At 45.2% G+C, this 23120-nt stretch overlaps 3 protein-coding genes across 7 annotated transcripts in view; 2 read left to right on the forward strand and 1 right to left on the reverse strand.

Moving 5' to 3' along the window:
- Positions 1 to 9552, forward strand: part of CARHSP1 (calcium regulated heat stable protein 1) — a 34458-nt gene extending 24906 nt beyond the window's left edge. For all 5 annotated transcript variants that reach the window (XM_035339606.1, XM_035339608.1, XM_035339605.1 and 2 more), the window contains exon 4: positions 7739 to 9552. In XM_035339606.1, coding sequence (XP_035195497.1) covers positions 7739 to 7901 — 163 coding nt within the window. In that variant the 3' untranslated portion in view covers positions 7902 to 9552. The remainder of the gene's footprint in view (positions 1 to 7738) is intronic.
- A 1375-nt stretch (positions 9553 to 10927) lies between these two features.
- PMM2 (phosphomannomutase 2) lies at positions 10928 to 19656 on the reverse strand. The gene is made up of 8 exons (XM_035339602.1): positions 19491 to 19656; positions 19096 to 19207; positions 18098 to 18174; positions 17385 to 17476; positions 16539 to 16638; positions 15451 to 15526; positions 14110 to 14225; positions 10928 to 12170 (listed from the first exon to the last, which is right to left on the reverse strand). The coding sequence occupies exons 1-8, from the start codon at positions 19557 to 19559 to the stop codon at positions 12066 to 12068; spliced, it is 747 nt and encodes a 248-aa protein (XP_035195493.1). The 5' UTR covers positions 19560 to 19656; the 3' UTR covers positions 10928 to 12065.
- A 409-nt stretch (positions 19657 to 20065) lies between these two features.
- Positions 20066 to 21192, forward strand: TMEM186 (transmembrane protein 186). Its single transcript, XM_035339821.1, has one exon. It carries the CDS (start codon positions 20066 to 20068, stop codon positions 21002 to 21004), a length of 939 nt encoding a protein of 312 aa, XP_035195712.1. The 3' UTR covers positions 21005 to 21192.
- The last annotated feature ends 1928 nt before the right edge of the window (positions 21193 to 23120 follow it).

A 23120-nucleotide genomic window follows, 5' to 3' on the forward strand; every position in this document is an offset into this window, starting at 1 on the left:
TTGTAGTGCCAGTGCTGAGAACTGTATCGTCCTCAACACCTTACCTCCTCTGCTGCTGTTTCATGGCTGGAGTAACTCAGCTCTCACAAATACTTCATGTTTTGACCACTACTGGAGTGTGACCGCCCCCATGGCTTCAGTTTCACTCTTCACACTCTTCCTGCAGAGGTGGCATGTTTCTGGAGAGCAGCTCGGGGAATCCCTTGGGTGATGGCTCTCGAGGTTCCCTGCACCTCGTGCACCTGCTGAAGGGGAGCCCTGCGGGCAGGGCTGCGGGGTGGGGAGAGGCAAATTGGAGGTGCCTGTCATAGTAGGTGAGATGATGTGCTTTTGGGCAGTACACAGGAATCCCACGCATCTGCTTTCCCGGTGTATTTGGGGGTGAGCACATACAGGAGTCCCGTTTACCCTCAGGGCCTTTGCATTAAGCTGGGATTTGGCCTCGAGCCTGTGTACCTGCAAAGGCAAGGAGACCTCGCCAGAGAGCAGTGATGAATTAATGACCACACTTTTTTTAAAAAGGAGTTTCATTTGAAAAAGTGGCTGACTTCTTGGAACAGGAGAGGAAAAACGTGCAGTGCTTGTGGGTTTTCTGCAGTTTGCTGGAGCTTGGCTCTGAAGAGGAAAATGCTGCATTGCAGAGAGGCCTTCAGGGCGTCCTTCAGGCTGCTTTCCTGACCCTGTGTTTAATGATGGCTTTGTAGAATTGGCGCTCTGTCCTAACTGAAACCAGGACAACCTCCCCCAGGGCTTTGCTGCACAGCACCTTTGGGTCCCTGGAGAGAGGCAGTTTGCTGTGCTTTGCTCACACGTTGTGTTGTGACCTCCAGAGAATATGCTCCTAGGGCCTGTAGCTCGGGAGTACTGGGGGGAAAAAAACAAACACAGAAGTGGTCTCCCAGAGGGATCCCAGGTGGAGATACGGTCCTGTTCTGCTGGATTTGGTTTCTGGCTGTGCTGGAGACACGCTATCAGCAACGTCTTCCTGCAGGGAGGAACCCAGCCGTGTCCTGGCCACTGTCCCACTGCATCGCAGAGCCTGACTTTCGGAGCTGTCCACACCCGCGGAGGCGTCTTATCACACTGCTTGCTTTCCTCCGACTTTCCGCCAGATTCATTAATGCTGACATCTTCTGTGCTGCTGCTCTCGTAGTGGGGTGTAACAATATGGATTGGAAATTAGTTGGTAATCAGAAACAAACCGAGAGCTGAATGTGAGCTGAGGGGATGGACCTGTCCAGCCCCCATACCTTTTCTGGGAACTAGCAGCGGCTTCTGCTGGCTGCAGGCAGCTGTTCTGGGGCTGCTGGGAAGCCAAACCTGAGCTTTCAGCTTTCCTTCCAAATACTCAAGGCACTTGATGGCTTGCATGCTTTGGGCTGCACACTTCCTTCCTGATGTGCTCCCCTCCTGGTGCCTTGCTGCAACTGTTGAAGTGTCTGAAACAAATTGCAGGTGGAGGAGAGGCTGCAGAACAGCAGCTCTTACCTGGGGGGGGTTTGGATGTTAACAAAACATGGACAACCTTTTCCTTAGGGTTCCCATCCACTCCCAGGTTGGCTCAAGAAACTTGCATGCTGCAAGGAATGCCAGCTTGCTGTGGCCATGATTGTAGCACAGCCTTTCCAGAATCTCCACCTGAGTGATGAAAGCCGTGACAGGCGAAAGTCGAGACGCTGCCTGCAAGCTGGGCAGTGGCAGTGCAGGAGACTGTAGGTGCCTGAGGATGGAGACTCTCTGGTTAGTCATCTTCTGTGCTCACTAACCAGGGCTTTGGTTTCTGGATGCACACGGGAGGTATTGCTGTGACAGGATCCAAGCTGGAGGCTTGTAGGAACAGGCATTTTCTGTACATCTGAGTCTGGGAGGCCTCTTTGGAAAGCTCTGCCTCTTGCTATCACCATTTCTTCTTGGGCTGCTTGGTGTTGAACTGGCTGCTCAGCAGGTACGGAGATATAACTATCCCCAAGTATGGATTCAAGAACCATGACTAGAGATCTCAGCGGGGAGATGTGGCAGCACCTGGGAAGATCTCTGCAGTGGGCCAGATCCCCCAGAGACCAGGGCAATCCTGTAAGTGAGACCTTGGTTATTTACAGCTGGGATTCCTCAGTGCTTGGACCTCTTTCACACTTGTCTGTCCCAGTTATGAGTGTGATTGGTGGGGGAGAGGCAGCTGTGGTTCTGATTGCCTGCCTGCTGCCTCTGTAAAGTCATTGCAGGCATCTTGGATATCTGCTGAGACTGCATGGGAAGGCATTCAGGATTAGTAACTCAGGTTGGTTCACTTCTGTTTGGGTCTGCTGTTTAGTAAAAACACTGGCTTCTGGGAGGCGTGCCAAGAGTGAAATGAGCTTTGAGAAGCCCCTGAAATAACGCAGCCCATCAGTCCGTGGGAGCTGGCTGCGTGGTGTGATCTGTGGCAGCCTTGTTGACCAACACGGCTCTGAATTCACTGAAAACTTGAGTTCGAAAATGTTTCCATATGACTTCGTCTTAGTCCCAGAGGGTTTAGCTAGCGCCTTGGAATATGAATAACAGCTGTGAGGAGGAAGAGCTAGAACATTTCTTATTTAGGTAATTTCCTAATAACCTCCCAGCTCCCTAAAAATAGTGCTAGATAAAAATGCTCTATTGCACCAGACTGGCACTGAGCTGGGAAATGGGAGTTGCTGGATAATCTAAAGCTTACTTTATTGTGTTTCTCTCTGACACAAACATCAGGAAAACACTTCACATTTTTAGCTTAATTTAACAAAGTGTCTTAAAATTCCTGGATACATAAATAGGCATTAGTTTGAATAGGAATGTGCATACAAGTCTCTTAATGCATTTGGTTTTAGATCAACATTAAATAGAGTAAAAATAATTACACAGATATAAAATATGTATTTGTAGAAAAGATAGAAAATATTTCATCAATATATAACATCAAGAAGTCCATGTTTAATTTCTTCTAACTTATCTGGGTAACATACATGGTGTATAGAGCAGCTGCTGCAGACAGAATCTGTTCCAAGATCTCTGTTTACGTTCTCCAATCTCCTCCAGTTCATTTACCTCCCAGCACTTAAGGCAATTGCTTCCTGATGGAGGATCTTCCTGCAGCTCTGCCATCCAGTGTGGAGCTCTGCCATCTCATCAGCTTTCAAGTGCCATTACAGTGTTCTTTCTTGACACCCCCCAAAAATACTGCATAATCTGGATGCTGTTCGTTCCTGCTTCTAAGCATCGCTTAGCGATACTGCTGCTGGAGCGAGTCTGCGTGCACCCAGTAGCACTGTTCCAGAAGCAGCATTTGGTGGGCAAACACTGTGCTGTTACGCTTTTCACAAACAGGTGTAATCAGGCTGCAAACTGAGACCTTTGTCCTTTTGCTTTTCATGTGCACTGGAGACAGAGTCAGTCTGTATTTGGTAGGTACCAAAAGTAACGAGTAGTCAGAAGGCTGCAGGGAAGAAAAGAATATCTGGTCTGTGGGAGACAGGCTTAAAGGCTGAAAACAGAGTATGAAATTCAAGCTTCTTGTGCGGCCACAGCCTTCTCACATAGCTGTGCAAAGGACAGTCCTGGTCTTGATCAGGTCAAGCAAAAAAAAGAGACAAACCAGGGGATGAGAAAAAGGAGTGCTGGGACCAAATGAGGGTTGTATTGCAAGCTTCAGACTCTTGTAGTGTCAGTTTGAAAAAGGTAAGAAACCAAGAAAGGATCTGTTGCTGTCAGAATAATGCTTGATCCTGTAAGAAGTGCTTTCTAGTGGAGAAAAGTGTATTTTTCAGGGTAATCCTTAGGGCTGTGCATTTTTTCAGGGCTAATGTGACCTCACTGGTAAAAGGAACAGGAGTAATTAACCTCATGATTCAAGTTTAAGAAGCTTGGGTCAGAAAATTGCCTTTTTATTTTCTGTGCAGACGAGGAACTGTAGATGATACTCCAACCAGTGGTCTAACAACTGCCGAGGGATGCAGTGGCTCTCAATGACAGCTGAGAGCACGTCCTCTAGTCTGGCTTGTTCCCGTTGCTTCTCCCGTCCCTGACTGCAGCCTGTTGTACGTTAGGCATACCGCTTCTGTGTGCGCACCAATTCCCCTGTTCTTATTTTCATGGAAAAAAACAGCACCACTTTGGTTACCAGAGCACCTGCAACCCCTTTCTTACCAGAGCTCATCCTGGTATATATTCATATTTTAATTTTAAGCCAAACACTCCCAACAAAATCCCATATCAGTTTTAGCTCTTGAGCTGTACTCCTTCCTCACTTGAATATTCAAGTGATACCTAATTGCTTTTTGTTTTTTCAGGAGCTTAAAACACTGTCCTTGTGTATGGGCATGTCTCTGGTGCTTCAAGAGACAGCGTGACTCCACTTTCCTTCTCGCTTAACCCCACCTACTAATACCTTTTGCAGTTTTCAAATGTTTATATTGCTAACTGCATCTCATCCTGTTTTACAGGAGCTTTTAGAGAACATGTAAGGTTCCTGTTTGTGAAAAAGACTTTTCAGCCAAACTTAAGATCTTTTCCTGGGCAGGGCATCCGTTTTGTTTGGTTCCTGCAAAGCAGTGACTTCCGAGCTCGCTGCTTGCTCTGCGTGTTCATCCTCTGTGCAGGAATCAAAGGCGATGCTTGGGGTTGTGCAGCGGGCAGCCGTAACATCAAGAGGAGACGCTGCTTTAGTTCCAGCTTCAAGTAACAGCTCTGCCTCTGCTCCCTGAAATCCTGTCTGCAGATGGTCCCGCTGCTCGAGGCCAGATGAAGAAACATGTTCCATTACAATGTGTTCCAGTGGCTCAGCTGCACTTGAGTCAATGTAGACTTTCTACATCGGCTTGTATTGTCTGCACTCATTACATCTGAGCTGAGAAATGTTTCTGTTCACTGTTTTTTGCTAGTCCAGTGTTTGTTTGTATAGATAATGCATTTGTGGGGTAGCGTCTTCCACCAAAAAATGTTACCTTGCTCAAGTGGGACTGCTGCCCTACATGGGGTTGGGTTGTGTGTTACTGCTTGTGGCAATGTGTTTTTAGCTCAAGTAACAACAGTCCTTTGGTCTGGGGGACTGAGGGCTCATTCATCTGTATGCATGAGCACTGCAGCAGCATGATGCACAGTCGTAGCTGATGCTCGTGAGTTACTGCACTCAGCAGAACAATCAAGTGTTCATATGCACTTTAGTTTTCTCCAATGTTTGTGTGGTGGTGGTGTCCTGATCCCTGTCTTTGATGCCTAGTTTGTCTGTCACAGGGGTGCAGGATGGCTGGGCAGGTCTGCCTGCACTGGGTTGGCTCCTCATCCCCAGGGTATTCCCATGGTACTTGCAGGTCTCCAGGCTGCTGCCATCAATGCTAGGCTTTCGGGTACCAGTTGATACAATATGTCAGGAACATGCTTTCCCTCACCTAACTCTTAGTTTGTGTTTTAGCTGTAGTATTGTGGAGCAGCAGCAGGACTCTCAGACTCTGACACAGGACAGTCCTTGACTTCATCTCTGGCAGAAACTCTCTCAAAGGTCCTGCCAGGACTTCAAGGCCAGCCGAGATATTGGGGCACATTTCTGCCTTGCTCTGGAGTGCAGTCCATGGCTTTATTGCTTTTTTGCTGCTCTGCAGTGATCAGTACTTGAGAAAGCATAAAAGAATGGTAATGGAGCGTTGCCTTACTAGGATCAAACCTACTGGTCCATTCAAGAGATTCAAGTGGGAGATATTGCCATTTTTCTACGTGGAATTCCTGTTTTAGTCAGGGCTCGCCCCTCTCCCACATCTCTTCTTGAGGTTTCATGTCCGCTTCTCAAGCTGTTAGACAGTACAAGTAACCTCTTCTCATGCTTGTGTGAAATCCTTTCATTCAAAGTCAGGGCTAAGCCACAGAGCATGGTGGCAAAATCCTTTGGCAGTAAGAAAGGTTAATGAATCTCTGCTCATAAAAGGATAGTAAGTACTGGGTGTGCGAATCCTTCACAGCTAAAAGAAATATCAGACCTGTTAGAAATGGGGGTGAGGGTTATAGATAAAGGCAATAACTGAAGGAGAAGGACCCAGAAAGAATCTAGAGGTGGGAGCTCAACCATGGTGTGTGCAGTGTGACCCAGGGCTGGCTGACAGGCTGGCCAGGGGACTTTGGAAGTAAATAAAGGTCAGTCGGATCAGCTTGTGTGGTAAGGAAGGGGCTGTCGGGACTGATGAAGGAGGATTTATCTTGGTTTTTCAGTAAATATTTTTTCTGCCTGCAATTTACTGCCATTTTCCCAGGCACCACTCTGAAGAGTTCAGCTTAGGACGTGCCCTCCCGGGTCTGATTCCTGCAGTCCAGAGGTTAGTCCAGGGAGGTAGGACCTGAAGAACACGTTTCAAAGCACAGGCCTTGGGAATGCCTTTAACTTCTGTCCCTGCAGTGACAGAAGCATTTGCAGGGTAAAATTCCTGGGTGGTGTGTATATGCTCTCAGTGAAGGCAAATAACAAACGCAGCTGTCCAGTCCTGACCTAGAAGACTTTTCTTCTTCTCCCTTTCTCTGGACTACCCCACAGCCCTCTCAAAAAAGTCCACAAGCCAGTCATGTGTACAAGGCATCCAGATTTTATATTTAGCATGTTATCTGTTCACCTGGCCTGTTCTAGCTCCAAATGGTATGTGGTGCTGCTGTGAGACACTGAAGAGCCCCTAAACAAAAAGAAATCAAGAGCCTGCGTTGTCAGAGAAGGGAATCCTGAGCACAGGCTTGTGTAGGTATATTTAAAGAAGGCTGAGGTAGCATCCTGTCAAAGAACTGTGAAAATGTGGTTTTGGAAGGCATCTCTGCGTGTCTTCAGTGGCACATGCTGGGATTTTTATTAAAAAGCTCTGATCTCGAACAGGGAGGTGAGGAAGGCCGTTACCCTTTGCAGCCCTGTCTCCTCAGTACGTGACTCTGGATGGAAGGTGCCAGCCTTCCTGTCGCTTCCCACTGTTTCCAGATAAGACTCAAACACAGAAACAAATGTGGAGTGCGAGTCGCCCAGTGTCCCCCCCTCGCCCAGTGTCCCCCCTCGCCACACTGGGAGAGGATTGGTAGAAATGGGCGTCTGGATGCTGGAGGAGAGCTTTTTTGGTGAAACACATCAGGGCCACAGAACTGATTTAATTATTCATTTATTTCCCAGCGAGTAATTTTAAGGCATTTGACACTGTTGTACTTGGGCTTGCTTTATTTTTTAAAGGCCCCAGGCAAACTGCATGTTATGGGGGAGCAACCTAAAGATAAAATCAGTGACTACAATTGAATAACCTTTCTTTAAAAAGGAGGAGGGGGGGGAAAAAACAAAACAAAACTTCATAACCGTAAGAAAGGGTGGGGGACCAACTTCCTATAGCTAAAAAACAAAAACACAGGTCCCAAAACAAAGCACCGAACGGTGTCAGCCCTGCCCCCTACTGCTGCCAATGAGTAAGAGGTTATAGGAACATGTGTGAAGGTGCGAGGTTCATAATAGTATTGTCCAACGTTGATATTTTTTTTTAAGTCATATTAGAGGTTGTAGGTAAAGTTGTTTATTGTTTTCTAATGTGGTGATGTTTGCAGAATTTTCATAGGATTTTGCTGTGAGACAACCAAAATCAACCTCAGCTTTGATGACTGATGGGTTCTATTAAAACAAACAAACAAAAACTGAAGTATCTTAAGCACGTACGGCATTTGAAATGATAAAACTTTAGAGTAATCATGTGAGTTATGATTAACTGAAGCTTTCTTTCCACAGCATCGAAGGCGAGTACGTTCCCGTGGCAGGCGACGAGGTCACCTACAAGGTGTGCACCATTCCTCCAAAGAACGAGAAGCTTCAGGCCGTGGAGGTCGTGATCACCCACCTAGCCCCAGGAACCAAGCACGAGACCTGGTCGGGGCATGTCATCAGCTCCTGAAGGCGTCCCAGAGGCAGCGCTGCTGCTGCGGACACGGCCTTTGTGGGTCACTGCTCGACAACTGGCTGCAAGGAACCTGACCTAAGAATAGTCTAGGTACTGTGCGGGAGGAAATACTGCATTGTCAACAGCAGCAGAAGTAGGCCAAAATTACCATATTTACAGCAGGCCTGATTTTAAAAAGGAAAAAAAAAAAAGGCAATCCAGATGCTAATGAAATGAAAAAAAAATATATTAATGTGTTCACAAAAATGTATTTTAAAGAGATTTAGTTTATGTGCTTTGAGGGGGGTGGATTTATTTTTTCCTTTATCTTGTGAACTGATTCTAGTGAATCCCCAGGGGAGTCGGGGAGAGGTTTGAAGGAGAGCTCTTGCAGCACACAGCCATAGCAGAGGTGCAGGTCCAAGGCCCCACGGGTGCGTGAGCATCGTGATCCCTTGAGCTGCTCTTCTGCAAGTGTTAGAGCATGCTTACTGCTGCAGCAGAGCTTGAATGCCTTGGCTTTAGAGTGTGCAAGCTGTTTCTTGCTGTGAGTTGTTTTCCTCGTGGAGGGAAGCTCACAAACGGAGCAGCTGCTACATGGTGGAGAATCTGCGCCTGGTGGTTATGCGCTGTTGGCCATGGCTGGGTGCCCTTCAGGTGCAGTGTTTGCAAATGACCTGTCTTCATAGGTGTGGAATTCTGTGTTGTTTTTTTAAAAAGCCTGGATTGTTTGTGAATTTACTTTGGTGCCTTGATGGTTGATTAACAACAAATTTTATAGGCCAGTATTTAAAAAAAAAATAAAAATTAAAAAAAATGCTTTAAGGTAAGTGGTAGAAAGCTGTAGCGTAGCTTTGTAGCCTCTGGGTATCTGAATTTATACAAATCTGAAGATTACCTTCTTGATTGCATATATATGATGAATGTCTGCTATGGTATTTCATGCGACAGACAAAATAACTGTACTTCTGAAAAGCAAGTTACATGATTCTCTGATTCTATCATATGCTGTTTAGCTCAGTGTATACTGTGCAAGTTACTTAATAGGCTCAGCTGCCTGGGCAAAGTAGATTCTGCAGCTGTATTTCCTTGGAAGACTTGCTTGGTAGGATGTGGTATGGTCACCCTTGCCCTGACGCTCTTCTCTGCCTGCAAGATTTCCTGTAGTTGATGTAGTGCAACTATGCTGCTCCCGTTTGCCTTCCGTACCTTTTTTTCAAATGAAGCATCTTTCCCTTTTGTTTCCTACCAGTGGATTTTTATTGACTTTGCAAATAATAATAAAAAAGAATAAAAATAGAAAAAGATGGCATGCTACTCTTCTGTCAGTTACATGACAGTGTAACTTCAGTTGCCTGTTTGCGGTTTTAACAATAGGCACTTGCTGTCATGAAATGTCGCGACTTTCACAGCAGATGAGCTGTTCCGAGGGCTGATCTGCAGAGAGCTCAGCTACATGAAGGTTGGTAGCTGCTGTGACTGCTTGTTTTACTTTAAGCTGTGCCTATATTACACTATAGTGTACAGTAAGGATGAGCCTGCAGTGGTGTGTTTTTGTTTTGTTGTTTTCTGACAGTATGACTAAGTAATGGTGGGTTTAACACTAACTTGTGGAATATCACACGTCGCTTTCTTTACAATAAATGCGATCATTGTAATGCTTTAATATATGTCTTCAGTCTGCTCTCTGCATAATCTGTATTGAAGATTAGCATTAAAGACAGAGGAGACTGCAGGTGCCCGCATACACAGACTGGTATGATCAGGTCTGTTACCAGAAGCGTTAGGGAAGATAGCAAGTTTTCTGGCTGTGTAATCTATTATCCTACAATATATACTACTATTTCTGCAGATACATCTTTATATAGTATTTAATATTAGCTATTATTTGTATTAGCATACGTTAGAGGGAACACAGAGCCTGGCTGCATTGACTGAACCCTGGGGGATCAAGGCCAGGGCACTGCAGAAGGCGCTCCCAAAACAGTCAGCAGCCAAAAATGCTGCAGCAAAGCTTTAGCCAGGCTTCAGGAGCTGCGATCCAAGGAGCTGCTGCCAAAGGCGGGAGGGATTGTTCCTGTCCTAGCTCTATGAACTCACACTAGAGAAAGCACACTAGAAGCAAGGGACTATGGATTTTTTAATTTTTTTTCTTCTCCTGAGTGATAGATTGTTTGCTTCTCAGCTGGCAGTACAAGAGGCTGACGGTAACCTTACCTATTGGCAATGGCTGCACAGGACTAGCAAGGTAACGTCTATGATTTGAACATATGCAGGCATGTGCATGCAGATCATCATAACTGAGGTAGAAAACCAACATGGTTTTGGTCCTGCACAGTGTTTGGCACAGGTTTTTGCTACTGTAAGGAACAACTGTGAAGTAACCCAATAATTAGCTGCATCATATTCACGTACACACAAAGCAGTGGCTAACAGACTACAGTCCTCTTTAAAGTCTCTTTTTGCACTACAAATGGGTCTGGTCCAGCATCTGCTTCCTTTAAAATGGTTGAGGCTGAATTACCCTAGAGAAGTATGCATGTGAAAAGCGTGTTAGAAGGCTGGATGTTTTCTGATGAGGGCATCAGAGCACCCCCTTCCTCATCCCTGGGGCATTTTATTTTGTACACACTTTTTTTAAACTGTTCAGTATTCATGCAAACCTGAAATGTGAAGGATTCTATTAAGTCATTTAATTGTACAGACAGGCAGCATACAACAGATCTGCTTAAAATATTTTATTTGCCAAAATGACAAATTGTTAATTATTTTCCATGATAAAAAGATTTTTATTCTCCTTTTCTAAATCAACCTGTTCACACAAGAGATTACTTTCCTACTTCCAGGTGAGAAAAGCAGTATTAACAGTTACACTGATTGTCATACTTCAATTTGGATTTTAATTGAAACATATCTTATGTCATTTATTGTAGCACTAAAAATCTCATCTACTCATAAAGTCTCCTGGGAAAATCAGAAATGTAATTAGTGAGAAAACTGTATTTTGCTACTGTGCTCAAGTTGCTTTAGTGATGATTGTGGTTTTTTTTCCTCCACTGTAGAGTTAAAAACATCTGCAACAAGTATAGGTACCGTTAACGGTGCTGTGCCTTGGTACAGCAAGCTGTCCTCAGGAGGTAGCTAGCTCCGGCTGGTCCAGCCGTTCCAGTGGGAGTAGACGCAGCACGCCTTCTGACCGTGCACTGGAATATGTATGAGGTCAGGGACTTCTGGCTCAGTTCTGCCTTTCCAACCCCAGAAAAAAAACACAAACCTATCTTTTACTCATCTTCCAGTTTGAAACAAGAAAATCCTAAGTGTCTTAATTCATATTTTCATAGCACAAGGAAATATTTAAAAATAAATCAAGATGTTTATTTTTTTAAATTGCAGCTTCAAAGACAAAACTAGGTGTAATGCCTTGTGGGGCAATTTTAAGGCTATAAATCAACAGCAGGCAGATCACTTTGGGAGAGGGGATGGAGTAAAAATGTAATTAATGAGCTAAGGCTTTTTTTTTTCCCTCTTGGTCTTTTTAAACTAAAGTGATGAAAAATAGAAAGCCACAGTTCTTTTTTCCCTGCACAGATTTATAAAGCATTTTATACTGTCAAGAGTATCTTAGTGCATTATCATAAAGGTTTATCACCTTTTCATGTCTTAGACTCCTGTAACACTAAGCACAAAAGAAGCAAAGAATCAATTTCTGCTATTCCTAAGCATACAGTGTCCTCACTTTCAGTCCAAGCCAGTAGTTAGTCTGGGCCTGTGGAGATTGTGCTGATGCTAGAGTAGATGCAGGTTACTCTGACCAGAAATACCTATTTTTTTTAGTGAAATTAGTTACTGTTCCCAAAGTAACACTTCACAGGAAAACACTAGAGACACAATAAACCCTTTTGGCTTAACCGAAACAAAACCAAACAAATAAAAAGAATAAAATCACAACTAATCAGAAATATTTTTGCCAATGGAAACCATGGAAGGGTGGTCCTAGATGAGCTGTACTGTCCTCTAACTGGTTGGAAAGGTTCTCTTCAGTTAAAACATTTCCCTTTGGACCTGCAAAGCACTTATTATTTATGAGCAGTTGTGAAAAACATAATATAAAATGAAGATGTTTTGAGTTATTAAGGTGTCTTAACCGTTCTGGAAGTATGAAGTCTAAAAGAAAGTCTTTTACTTAAAAAATAGCTCTTCACAGATTCTTCTTGTATCCTGGGGGGATGTGACACTGTGGCCTTGTGTTCTGGAGTCTGTGAAAATTTCATAGTCGTTCCCTCCCTGAAAAGAGAGAAGGAAAAAAGCAGAAGAGTTTTTAACATTATTTAGCTTAACATATAGTCACAGAGCACATAAAGAAAATGCTGAAAAGACTGAATCACACGCTGACTTAAAAGCTTGCTAATGCATGACAATGAGGACACCTTTAAGATAGCTTCCTTAATCCAACTGAAATGTTAATCAAACTGAAATGTAGGTCTGATTTAACTAGGGCCTGGCACTGAAGCAGGTAGGTTACTGCTGCACTACTGTGATCCTGCTAGCTCTGCAGGGGCCGTTACATTTGGAACTGGTTACTGGGGAGAGGCTGCTGATGAAAGAATTAGTCTTTCCTACCTTAGCCACTACTCAGCAGTAGCGTGATTTCTTTTTGGAAACGTAAGAGCAAGTAGCATAACTAAACAGAATTTGCAGGCAAGTTTTTATTCATTTATTTTTTTTCAAACAACAGCAAAAAAGTTCCTCTCAGGTTAATTTCCAAAAGAGATGGCCATTCGTGTAAACTGAAGGACAGAAGTCTTGCCTGAGATGTCATCTTCCAGAAAGCTTTAAAAACAAACAAACTGCAAACCAGCATTTTGTGATTTTTTTTCATAACACGTTTACACCACTCCTGTGCTGGAACTTCTGCAGAACATCACAAACACCTGCATGAGAACTTCCTTACCCGCACATTAGAGTTGGCAATGAAAGAGCAGAACTCGCAGTCTAAGTTTAGCCACGGTTTTAGTTTTGTATAGCAAACCAGTACTGACTTCTTAAAATTGTTTACTTGTTAATATCCAGGTGTAAAGCTTGTTCCAGAACAGCTATTTCTAACTTACTTGCATTATCCTCTTCCTTCCAGCTTGGTTTCCTTCCTTTTTAGCTACACGACTGTTAACATTGTTGATCCTTTGCTACTGCAGCATGTTGGCCTTGCTAGCTACTGGTCTGATGTGGCATTTGTAACTGGCTTCTAGTCACAGGAGAGCGATGCAAGGCTCTTTCACAGCTGGCTGAGGTGCTGCCAAAGGTGCTACCACCTGCGTGAGCAGAGATCCCTGAGAGCAGCAGCTTCGTGCGCTACCGGAAGCGGTATCTAATTTTTGTACGTTGCTTGCCACACTGCTGTCTAGTGAGAAAACAGCAACTCCTGCTACTTCACAGCTGAAAAGGAGTTTAGGGGCAGCTGATTTTAAACCCTACACCAGAGGGAAAGCTGATTACTTTTGCAGCTGGTGTCAAGTGGGATGGGATGACTTAATACAAAGCCTGTCTTTTTCTAACTTTATAAAACGATGACATTCTTTGTAACTTACAAAATTGTAAGCTCTTACAGGACTAAGCCTTTTCTTCTGCAGCTTAGCCTGACACCATCCCCTGGCCATGTGCAGGCAGCCTGAATTTCATCCAAGTCCTTGTCCTTGCTACTACCCTTTGCTAGATCTAGGCAGTTCTCTGCCCAGTATTTTCAAAAGCCTGTGAAACAGCCTCTTGTGTAGCTCTCTCAGGGATTAGATATAATTTCAGTTTCTCAACAGGGAGACTGATAAAGTGGTTAGCAAATATACCATATGCAATTAAATGGAAAATAAATGTTTAATAATCACCAGCCAAGAAAAAACAGCTATCTACAACAATCAAAGAGGATTATCAGTTTCCAATGGCCAAGTCATCTATGTTTTCTAATGTACAGAAGTACAAGTTAAAAACATATTCCAGTACTAACTCTGTTAAGTACACTCTGCTCACTTCAGAGGACAGGAAAAGCCAATGCTCGTAGCTATCTCCCCGCATTATGCTGACCGGCACTGCACAGCCAGTTAAGCGCAGGCCCCCGTTTACATATATATTCTGAATTCAGTTCTTGCCAGGCGTAAGGCAATTGATTAGAACCTACAGTCCTTGCAGGTTAAAACAGCATCTCCGAAATGCATATATGAAACAATATACTCACTGGCATAGTCTTATCTCCAAAGAAATAAATTGTCTCGTATCCATCTTTGGCGATGATTCCTAAGCAGTACCTCTTATCCCAGCCATCTGGGAACACATCGAAGCTTATCTGGCCTCCTAGGATAGACACGAACCAAGCAATCTTTATTATAAGGACACAGTCGTTAGGAGGCAGTGAGGAAGAACACAACTGAATAAAATTTTTAGTAGAAGAAATTTTACAGAAATGCTACAAGCCCCTGGAGCTGTCTTAAAAGTATAGAAAGTATTTTATAGGGTACCAGTTATTACAGTTGTGACTTACTGATTATTATTAAACAGCTCTGAAAGTCTTGGCAACATCCCAAACACCACTGGGTTCTCTAGAACAAATTGATTTCTTTTCTTTTAAAGTTACATTTAATCTTTTGACTTTTGGAAGGAAACCACACGACTAAATACAGCCACTGCTGTACCATACAGCGTCTTCATCCTGTAAATACTGAGAAATAAATGTGCATGGTGTCCGAACCAGAGGAGAGCTGCTTTACTGCTGTACAGACTTTTATTGTGGATGAGATTGCTTCATACTGATATTTTTCTGTCTTCATGCAAAAGCTTTTTAAGGCTTACAAAATAGGAAAAGGAGGAACTCAACCTACCAGGACAACATTTTTTACTTTACTATTACCAATACATGCACTGAGATTAGATCTTAGGTTTTCTTTTTGCAATGCCAAGGACTAGGGCAAAATGTCCCAGTTCCAAATGTATGGACTTTATCAATATATAAGCCTATTTCCCAGTTGAAGTGAGTGTCAAAAAGGTATTTACAGCATGCTTTAGGAGAGCAGTTCCCTTCTGCCTTAGTGTTTTAACACTATACCAATAATGTCACCCACGTCTTTTATTAATTTGAAAAAAGTGAAAGGCAAGAATTTTTGTATATAGTAGGGGGGAAAGGGAAGAAAGCAGAAATATATGGAAAATTAAGTCCACCTTATTATCACTTTTTTTTTTTGTTTGCACTTGCTTTTGGATTTTTTCCCTCTCCTTCCTCCCACTCAGCGCAGCTATAGAACTGAAGAACCATGGACTACTGAAACAGTACTGAAGTATTTCTGATCAAAACTGATGAGCAGAGTATTTAAAAATGAGCAGAATCAGTCACACAACTAACACTGAAAGATAACGAATTGATGACAAGCAGTGATGTTCTTGGTTGGTTGATTTCGCTTAAAACGCACCAAATGAAAACCTAGAAGTAAAAAAAGGCTGTACTGCATGCAGTGAGGGGATGTGATTTGTTTTAAATGCAATTTAAATGAAATGGTTTTCAATGAAATTATTTCAAATGTGATACCTATAGAAAATGTGAGGCCTTTTCCTGCAAATTCTCTTCGTAAATCAGCTACAAATTTCTCTCTTATATGTTCCTTCTGTTTAAAAAAAAGGGGGGGAGGGGAAAGAAAAACCATCAGCTATGTGCCACGTTAACTCAGGAATAAAAAGGCAATCAAAAAAAAGAAAACCAAACCCACCCTCAAAATACCCAAAGCTCCAAGTATAGGACCAGTGCGACAGAGCTGTATTCTGTTATTACTGAAAGCACGCTGAGAGTATTTCCATGTTCATCTGTTACCAGCTTGTACAAAATAAGAGCAAAACTTGACATACGTGCTGTGATATTTGCATTTCTATCTGAAAATCCTAGGGTGCTAAGCAGGTATGCCTCTTCTGCCAGCAGAGTTCAGTTTTACAGATGGGGCGACTGAGGCGCAGGAACAACGGTGCTAATCTTCTGACACCGTGTATTTCAAGAAGGTGTTTTCAGAATGCCTTGGGCTCCGTTAACCCAGTCACAGGCAATCACTGCTTTTAAGGAGTTAGATTTCAGTTTTTGTATCACAGCAGCAGCAGTTGTTACGGTGTAGCAGGGAGCAGAACTCTGATGCCACGGCTCAGATTCATTTCAACCTCCCACGTTTGGCTGGGTACAAAGGAAAATAAACGAGATCAAATAGTTTGATCTCGATTTTTAAGTTGTGTTTTAAAAGGCTTGCAGAGTTGAGAAGACAAGGAATAGTTTTATTGACCTGAATGGATGTAGGCGGGGTATACTAAAGGGCACTGCAGATAAGTAGGGTTTTGTCTATGGCTGGGTTTTTCAGGACCACGTATGTGGAGGTAGGACATTCAGTACTCTGGACAGAGGGTTCAAAGCCCACCTCTTCTGCAAGTCATCTCGGTTAATTATTGCAACAAAAAACTAACTCCTGGATATATTTTCTGAAGTCTGAAGAAAGAAATTAGTTAAAAACACAGAGAAAAGATTAAAATGAAATACTGGACAAAGTATAAAACGTTCTTTTTTTTTTTTTTTTAAATCATAACCTGACTATAACTGCCTCTTCCAGAAGAGCTGGATATTTTTCAAGAGTTGTAACTCACCTTATCAAGTTCATAGAACTCAATTCGTTCTTCCTGGCTGCAGCTTCTTCCAATGGGGGACACGTTCAACATCCCGTTACGGAATTCAATAAAAGTGCCCCTGGAAAAAGAAGTGATTAACAAGACAGAAAATAGATGAAAAGTTGTTCAAAATTCTGAGTATCATGATGAGGTTTCATTTAATTCTAAGAGCAGTGGGAATCAGATGTCTCCCTCAGGCTCTCACTGTATGCATAAAATACAGGAACCAGCATTACTGACACGAGGGAATCTTTTGGACTTTTATTTGAATCTAGCAACCTCAGCGTCATCACTACTGACTTTTAAAGGTATGATTTGTTTTAAAAATGTGACTGGAGCATCCTGTCAACCAGACGCTCAGCCACTTGCACACCGGCCTGTCATCTTCTAGGTGAAACAGCAAAAAAGAATCTCGGCAGAGTTTCTAGCTAGCCTCACGTGGTAGATATTACTGACTCGAGCAGCTGCACCCTCACAAACACACAGAATTGATCTTAATTCATACTTCTCATCTCTGGAAAGCATGCCGCTGAATTCCAGACTTACCAATGAATACTTCTACTCAAAAACTGAACTTCCTTCTCTCTCAAATGAGCGATCAGTTGGTATTTCACGTTCTCTAGAATTTTTTCAGCCTTTTCAATCATTTTCACCTGCTCCACTTGGGAGCTTGTCTCTACATGCATGGATTGATCTCTGTTTCATGTCTACAGTGTTCCTAAACACAAATTTTTCATTTTTTTAATGAGAAGTCTGCTTTACATCCCAATGCTCAGCCTATAACATGGAGAATACGGTGATCCCGAGATGCGTGTATGCACATACCTTTTCTTTGGCAGTTTAATCTTTGCAATGTAACTCAGGCAGTAGTTGATTAGATCTTGAAGAATGTCCTCACCCAGGTGGCCCTGAATGTTCTAACAAAATAAATACCATTTAACCGAGGGTCCAGAATATGAGATTCCAAAAATAAGTCACACAGAACACACAGGTATAAGAATATCAGATATGGATACCACAGAGAAACACGCCTTCAATAAGTAAGTCTCAAGTGATGCACTCATGGTACTAACTTAAGGATCCCATTTTTCTTTTTGCTTACTTTGTTTTGCTTTGTTTTTTAACCATAAACAGAAATTCTCATTTAATATGCTCCCTACTGGTACCTGCTTTACAAGGAAACATTGCCAAAGAGACAACTAGAAAGACAACTGCAGTTAATGTCTGCTGCAGCCATGCATGAAGAATGGAGACTGTGACTGCAATAAACTGGAAACCACCGCTCAAAGTCGGCGATTTCAGCCAGGATCTCCTAAATTTTTCATCACTATTACTTATGTTGAAACAATGTATGTGACTAAAGAATTATTAGAATTAGTTGTTTATTCATTTAGAATGCGCTTTTGAGAATATCAGAGAGCAAAGAGTAACATGCAGAAATTTTGGCCTTAATGAAGGTGATTATAGAAGACTGCACTGTAGCAAGAAAGCAAAATCTTGTTTAGAAAATTTCACCTTACTGGAAGTTTCGCACTTACCTGCTTGCTGAAGAACTTCCCATCTTTGTATGCTACAAGACCATTTTCTGGAAACACGTAGTCAAATTTTTCAACCACTACAACCAAACAAAAACTTAGTAACTTACCATTTCCCCTATATTCTTAACGTAGAATTGCCTTACATACTATGTAGGTTAAAATACAGCAAATATTAGATCATAAAGTCTGAAAGACTCAGCAGCGTAACATCAAGCACAAGATTAAAACCACTGATTTCTCTCCAAGATTAGCACACACCTCAAATCACATTTAAGTCTTTCAGTCAAGTTATTTCTATTTTTGCTTAAAGTCTCTTCTTCTGCAAATATGCTCAATGTAAGGGACTGAGTATGTCAAATACTGCAAACACTTGGCACGCAGCTGGGACAGGCAACAAATAAAATGCTACTGTTTTAGGTCTGTTTTCTCAGTGGTACCAACCTACAGGAGATGACAGAGTTGTGAGAACCCCGCTGCAATGCAAAAGGAGATGGCTTACCGGGGACTGCTCCTACACCAAACAAACTCTGACTTAGGCAGGCATTACAGGCTGTCAGTGCCATCAGTTAAGTAAAGACCCCTCAGGAGTCTCTCCAAAGACTAACGCAAGCATTCGTCTCTGCACAGTAACCCCACTGCTAATGACATCAGGTCCTTCAGGGACGAGCTAGGACGGAGGAGCCTGCACACGTGTCTGCAGTGTGTAATTACACGTTCAGGCCCAGCGAGAGGGATGCCTTCCCACATACTGTCACGGGGTCAGGATTTCAGTGTTCGTAGCCATCCCTTCAGAACACACGGAAATGCCTGCAGGACACAGACGCTGCTTGCAGGTTGTAAATGCCTGTCTCATAAATTGCTCATAAATTGCGTGCAACGTGTGAAAAGGGAAAGGTTTACAGCAAGGAAGGAGGAGGACGAGCGGGGTTAACATTTAACCTTCAGGACTTCCTTCCGAGCAACCCCGGGCACCAGATTGCATCAGCCTCCATCCTTACCGTCATCGCCAAGCTGCTCCTTGATCTTCTCGAAATCCGAGCCTCCGACAACCCCGACTTTCACCTTCTGACGCAGCTTCTGCAGGAATTCGGCCATCTCAGCCGTGATTTTCTAGATGCCAAAACAAAGCGGTTCGGTCTGTCAGCGCCTCGGCCCCTGCGTCTTGCAGCGCCCGTTTAAACCCCAGCAAAACCGCGCCGAGCTTTCAGAAGCGAGGGGCGCTTTTCTGGTTGTTGACTTTTATCTTTGGCAGTGAACGTGGCCGGCCAGGAGCCGAGGCAGCCCGCCCCAGCCCGCCCCGCTGCCCGCGGTGCCCCAAGGGCCCGCCACCCGTACCGGGCGCGGCCCTGGCAGCTCGGCCCGGCCCGGCCCGCCCCGGGCCCCGGGCACTCGCCTGCCGCGGCGCCGTGAGGGTGCCGTCCACGTCGAAGAGGCAGAGCGCGGGGAGCTGCGACGGCGCCATAGCGGCACGGCCGGCTGCGGGCGGGACTGGGCGGGACGGGAGGAAGCGGAGCCGCGAGGAGGCCGCCGGGAAGCGCCCTGCCCGCCTCCCCTCCGCCCCTTCCCCTCTCCTCCGGGCCTTCCTCTCCCGGCAGGCGGCGCGGGGCGGCGGCGCCATGGCGCTGGTGAGCGGGGGGGGGGGGGGGCTGCGGGCGTCTCGAGGGGGAGCGGGGCGGCGGGGCCGGGGCCGGGGCCATGAGGCGGGGGCTGGGGGCGGCGGGGCCGGGCCGAGCCGAGCCGAGCCGAGCCGAGCCGAGCCGAGCCGAGCCGAGCCGAGCCGAGGCCTCCCGCTCGTGTAACGGTGGTGCTCGTGTTCCTCTCCCCTCGGAGGGGCAGTGTCCGCTTTTCGCTGTTTTTCTGAGATTTCTGTTTAGCCGGTGGTTTGGCACTTCGCTGGCCCCGGGTTCTCCTCGCTTTGCTCTGGCAGCACCTCGTAGCCGCCGACTTTGCTTTTTGATGCTCCTAAAAATGCCAAAACTCCGGCGAAGCGGAGGGGGCCGTCGTGTGGCGCTCAGCCTGCCGCCCCTGGCCCCAGCCGCCTTACAGAGGCCTCCGCCCCCCCCCCAGCCGCAGGAGGTGCGGGGCCGGCACCTCCCCTACCGGCACCGCGCTCGCTGCGGGCAGCCCGGGAGGACTCGGGGGGTGACCTGCGGGGACGTTTCCTTCCAGGTCAGGCTCTGCCGAGTTAGGACCGGTGTCCCCGCAGCGCCGTCCTCGGGGAGATGCCTACGGAATGAGCTCTGGGCAAGGACGCGGGAAGAAGCAGCTGCTCGCCCTGCCTGTTTCTTTGGTACCTGGGTGCGTTTACAGCCGCTGAAGCGGCAAATCGGTGGTGTTGGTGCTCGTCTGGAGACACAGCGGGTGCCACCTGCGTGTCTGTGCACTTCGGCTCCTGCTGCTGCGGTCCAACCAGCGGCTGTAGCTGAGGAAGCAGAAGAGTTCAAAGTGGTCTACAGGTTTCCGGGGATTAAGTACTGCAGAGTGCTGTCCAGGCTGAAGCTGCTGCAGACTGCGACAACCCTGGCTGTGCTGCCTCCCGTCTGCTACCTCTATCTGCAAGGCCAGGTTTCTCAGACTGTCCTCCTGTATACAACTGGCATTGCTTTCTTTGCTGGTGTGATGTTGTACGGTATGAGCTATTTTTTCAGACGAATTATTGGATTTATTTACCTAAGTGAAACTGGCAGAACTGTCAGAGTGGCCCACTTGACATTTTGGGGAAGACGGAATGATATTTACTGTCCCCTAGAGACAGTGATGACTTCGAATGAAGCTGGAGATGTCAAAGGGGAGGTACTTCTCCAGTTCAAACGATATAACAGTAAAGATACCTTGTATTTTACAACTAAATATGGCCAGGTTGTAGACAGACAGAAGTTTAGGGAAATATTTGGAGAACTTCAGTGATACAATAACAAATTTCCAATAATTCTGCTTGTTGCATTGTTCCTTGTGCTTATTCTTCTATGAAGTCTTTTATAAACTGACATACTTAGGTCATTTTCCTGTGTGACATCTGCTGGTGAGCGTGCTCCGCATGGAAAATAGAAATGGTAGTGAACGAGCCAATGGATTAAATGTCTTTGTAGCTAGTTTATGGCGTGAGCAAGATCCCTTCTGTTTCACAGTAAGTGTGCACGGTGTTGCTGTCACATTGCTGTTCTAAGAGTTACAAGCTCATGCGGTAACAAGCTGTAAATAATATTTATAATACTGCAAAAGTTCCGTCAGATTTTGAAGTCATTGTTAAAGAAATGATACCTTGGCCAGCTCTTAGGAGTACACGGGGACAATGGTTGTGTGTTGCTCTGCAACAATTAAAACATCAGCGTGTTATCAGCACTCTTCTCATCCTAATCCAAAACATAGCACCCTACCAGCTACTAGGAGGAAAAATAACTCTGTCCTAACTGAAACCAGGACAGTCCATCTTCGGGGAAGTGAACAGAACTTGGCAGCACAGCGGTGTGTTGTACTAGACGAGCTGATGGTTCAGTCCTAATGTAACATTAAAGACTAGGACAGCACTCCAGGAGCATCTACCACAAATTTATTTCCCACTGAAATACAGGAAGAAGGGCCCTAAGCTATGATGCTATGAATTACAGGGACAGTGTATGATCAATCCCTTATTTTTTTTTCAGTTTATATCCTAATAATCGCAATCTTTATCATCTGGCATTACTTGTCCTTCCTTGCATGTATTCATGTTTATGCTTGTTTTAGGTTGTGTGTATGTATGCATTTAATCACTGCTGTCACCACTGCTGTTCGTGGTGGATGGAGTTACATCCAGTTGGAGGCCGGTCACTGGTGGAGTCCCCCAGGGCTCGGTACTGGGGCCGGTCCTCTTTAACATCTTCATCGATGATCTGGACGAGGGGATCGAGTGCGCCCTCAGCAAGTTTGCAGACGACAGCAAGTTAGATACGTGTGTCAATCTGCTCGAGGGTAGGAAGGCTCTGCAGGAGGATCTGGATAGGCTGCACCGATGGGCCGAGGCCAACGGTATGAAGTTCAACAAGGTCAAGTGCCGGGTCCTGCACCTGGGGCACAACAACCCCAAACAGAGCTACAGGCTGGGAGATGTGTGGTTAGAAAGCTGCCTGGCAGAGAAGGACCTGGGAGTAGTGGTTGACAGTCGGCTGAATATGAGCCAGCAGTGTGCTCAGGTGGCCAAGAAGGCCAGCAGCATCCTGGCTTGTATCAGAAGCAGTGTGGCCAGCAGGTCCAGGGAAGTGATTGTCCCCCTGTACTCGGCTCTGGTGAGGCCGCACCTCGAGTACTGCGTTCAGTTTTGGGCCCCTCGCTACAAGAAGGACATGGAGGTGCTCGAGCGAGTCCAGAGAAGGGCAACGAAGCTGGTGAAGGGTCTGGAGAACAAGTCTTACGAGGAGCAGCTGAGGGAGGTGGGACGGTTTAGCCTGGAGAAGAGGAGGCTCAGGGGTGACCTTATTGCACTCTACAGGTACCTGAAAGGAGGCCGTAGCGAGGTGGGGGTTGGTCTGTTCTCCCACGTGCCTGGTGACAGGATGAGGGGCTAAAGTTGTGCCAGGGGAGGTTGAGGTTGGATATTAGGAAGAACTTCTTTACTGAACGGGTTGTTAGTCACTGGAATAGGCTGCCCAGGGAAGTGGTTGTGTCACCACCCCCTTTAAAAGACATTTAGATGTAGAGCTTAGGGATATGGTTTAGTGGAGGACTTGTTAGTGTTAGGTCAGAGGTTGGACTCAGTGATCTTGGAGGTCTCTTCCAACCTAGATGAGTCTGTGATTCTGTAACGCCTAAGTTCCAAAAACTGCACTAAATGTTGCCAAAAATTATCTTAGACTACATGAATTCAACAACCTTCTGTTTACTACACCACAGATAACAGTTTAGCCTGGGAACCCAGTCCTCTAGAGCACCACTTGATTTGTTTGCTCACTTGGGCATACTTTAACATGGACAGTGTCCTTGCCAAATACCCTTCCACTTACTGGATTTGTATACCTCCTTCCCACCCCCAGGCTGATTTTACCCA

Source organism: Oxyura jamaicensis, chromosome 14, assembly GCF_011077185.1.
Source record: "Oxyura jamaicensis isolate SHBP4307 breed ruddy duck chromosome 14, BPBGC_Ojam_1.0, whole genome shotgun sequence".
Lineage (NCBI taxonomy): Eukaryota > Metazoa > Chordata > Aves > Anseriformes > Anatidae > Oxyura > Oxyura jamaicensis.